This window comes from Adiantum capillus-veneris, chromosome 13 (assembly GCF_014529385.1).
Source record: "Adiantum capillus-veneris isolate H3 chromosome 13, ASM1452938v2, whole genome shotgun sequence".
Lineage (NCBI taxonomy): Eukaryota > Viridiplantae > Streptophyta > Polypodiopsida > Polypodiales > Pteridaceae > Adiantum > Adiantum capillus-veneris.
The window spans coordinates 3,232,501-3,234,224 of record NC_140943.1 but is presented as its reverse complement, the minus strand read 5'-3'; the positions used below and the strand labels follow the sequence as shown (position 1 = coordinate 3,234,224).

General features: G+C 42.6%; 1 protein-coding gene across 2 annotated transcripts in view; it reads right to left on the bottom strand.

Annotated features, from left to right (window-relative positions):
* Positions 1 to 358: 358 nt before the first annotated feature.
* The window catches only part of LOC147443527 (uncharacterized), a 92,106-nt gene continuing 90,740 nt past the window's right edge, over positions 359 to 1,724 (bottom strand). For both annotated transcript variants that reach the window (XM_086526330.1, XM_086526331.1), the window contains 2 exons: positions 780 to 897; positions 359 to 684 (listed from right to left, as the gene is read on the bottom strand). In XM_086526330.1, the coding sequence (XP_086382456.1) occupies positions 539 to 684; positions 780 to 897 (264 nt within the window). In that variant the 3' untranslated portion in view covers positions 359 to 538. The remainder of the gene's footprint in view (positions 685 to 779; positions 898 to 1,724) is intronic.

The following is a 1,724-nucleotide window of genomic DNA, read 5'->3' as shown; positions in this document are numbered from 1 at the left end:
GGTTTGCTACACACTAGTGCACAAGCCAATGAATGCACTTAAAGAAAAGAGTTCCCTCTTTAAAAAATTCAATACCCAAAAAAACCGCTTTAAAATCTCTCTTTTCAATATGCATATGCATATGCATTCTATTATCTCAAGCTTTACTCCAGGAGATGCAATTGTAGAGGCACGTCTTCATGAGGTGGATTGCACACTACCTTTGTTGCTTTATTGATATTCACATTGGAGAAGTGTATAGAAGGGAACAATTATTCACATTCACATGGTGCTCATCCATCTCTGATGCACCCTATGTAGACTACCACATCACTTGCCTACCTCTCTCAACCAAGCCCTCATAAAATGCCAAGATACGTAGCAAACACCCTTTTAACACTCTGGAATTTACAATCTCATTCATGAATAAAATATTTCGGTGTTTGCATGTCCGCTAGCATCATTAAATGCACATTTGGGTTCTTGTTCTTGTTCATAACAAGAAGGGCATGATAGATGTCAAAGCTTTAAGCGCTTGCAAATACATGGTGTTCAAACTTTAATAAATGGGAGTTTCACAAACGTGATCCGTAGTCCAGAACGTGGTTGTACAATAGGCCGAGTAAATGTATATACCGCCCTCAAAACGGTCGAGGAATCCCTTGTAATGCAACAGCTGCAATGGCTTACCCAACGTAGCTACAACTAGAGAGAAAAAGAGAGAGTGGTCTGCCTCCCCTCAGCACTTGTATCAATGAAATGATGTGAAATCCTCCATACATGATACATCTAAGACTGACCTTTCCGCAATTTTCTCAATTGTTCTACTCTATCGTTGAAACAGCCAAGCAAAGGCTGGGAGGGCCTGCCCTTTGAGTCGACTTTCCCTTGCTCAACCAACAAATCAAATCCACCCACCTGCATGAATTTTCGTATCAGCTGTGTGTGTGTGTGTGTGTGTGTGTGTGTGTGTGTGAGAGAGAGAGAGAGAGAGAGAGAGAGAGAGAGAGAGAGAGAGAGAGAGATGAAATGTTATATTGAACATCTTTAAAAGGCCAAAACGACCTATAAAACCAAACTGATACAATCCTGGTGGATCTAATACCATGTCTGGGTACAAAATAAAATGAAGTAAAAACTAAAATGATCATCGTCATCATCATCAATGTCCGAGGATGCCCTGCATCAAGCGTTGTTCGAGAATGTATTGCATCGGCCGTTAAAGAGCATCCTCAATGTCCGCCTCTGTAAATACTCGTACTAGACATCTCCCATGTTGTGCTAGAATAGTCATGATCCTCTGATGGAGCCTCCGTCAATGTCATGGTGGCCCTCGTAGAGGTGGGCATCTAGCTCTCCCAAGCTCAATGGCTCTGTCAGTTGATATACCTCTTGTATAGGTGGGCTCTGAAATCTGCTGTGAAGCTTGCTTATCTAATTGCCGAGTCTCCTCTAAAGAAGTCAGTGATCTCCCTCTATGAATATCTCCCATTGTTTGATCTCTTCAAGAGACTCTCCCTGTGTTTGCGCAACTCTAGCAAAAACAACATGAGGCATCTCCGATCCTGATATCTCATGACTCCAGCCAGTGGTCCAAAGCCCTCTCTGAATAGATAGTGAAAGTGGCCTCGTATCTCATAGTATACCGGACAATGACAGTGATGTAACTCTGTCTCTGGCTCTATATGGCACAACTGGCAAATCCTCGCCTCTGCTGGTACTCTCCTAAATCTGTCAGTCTCAAT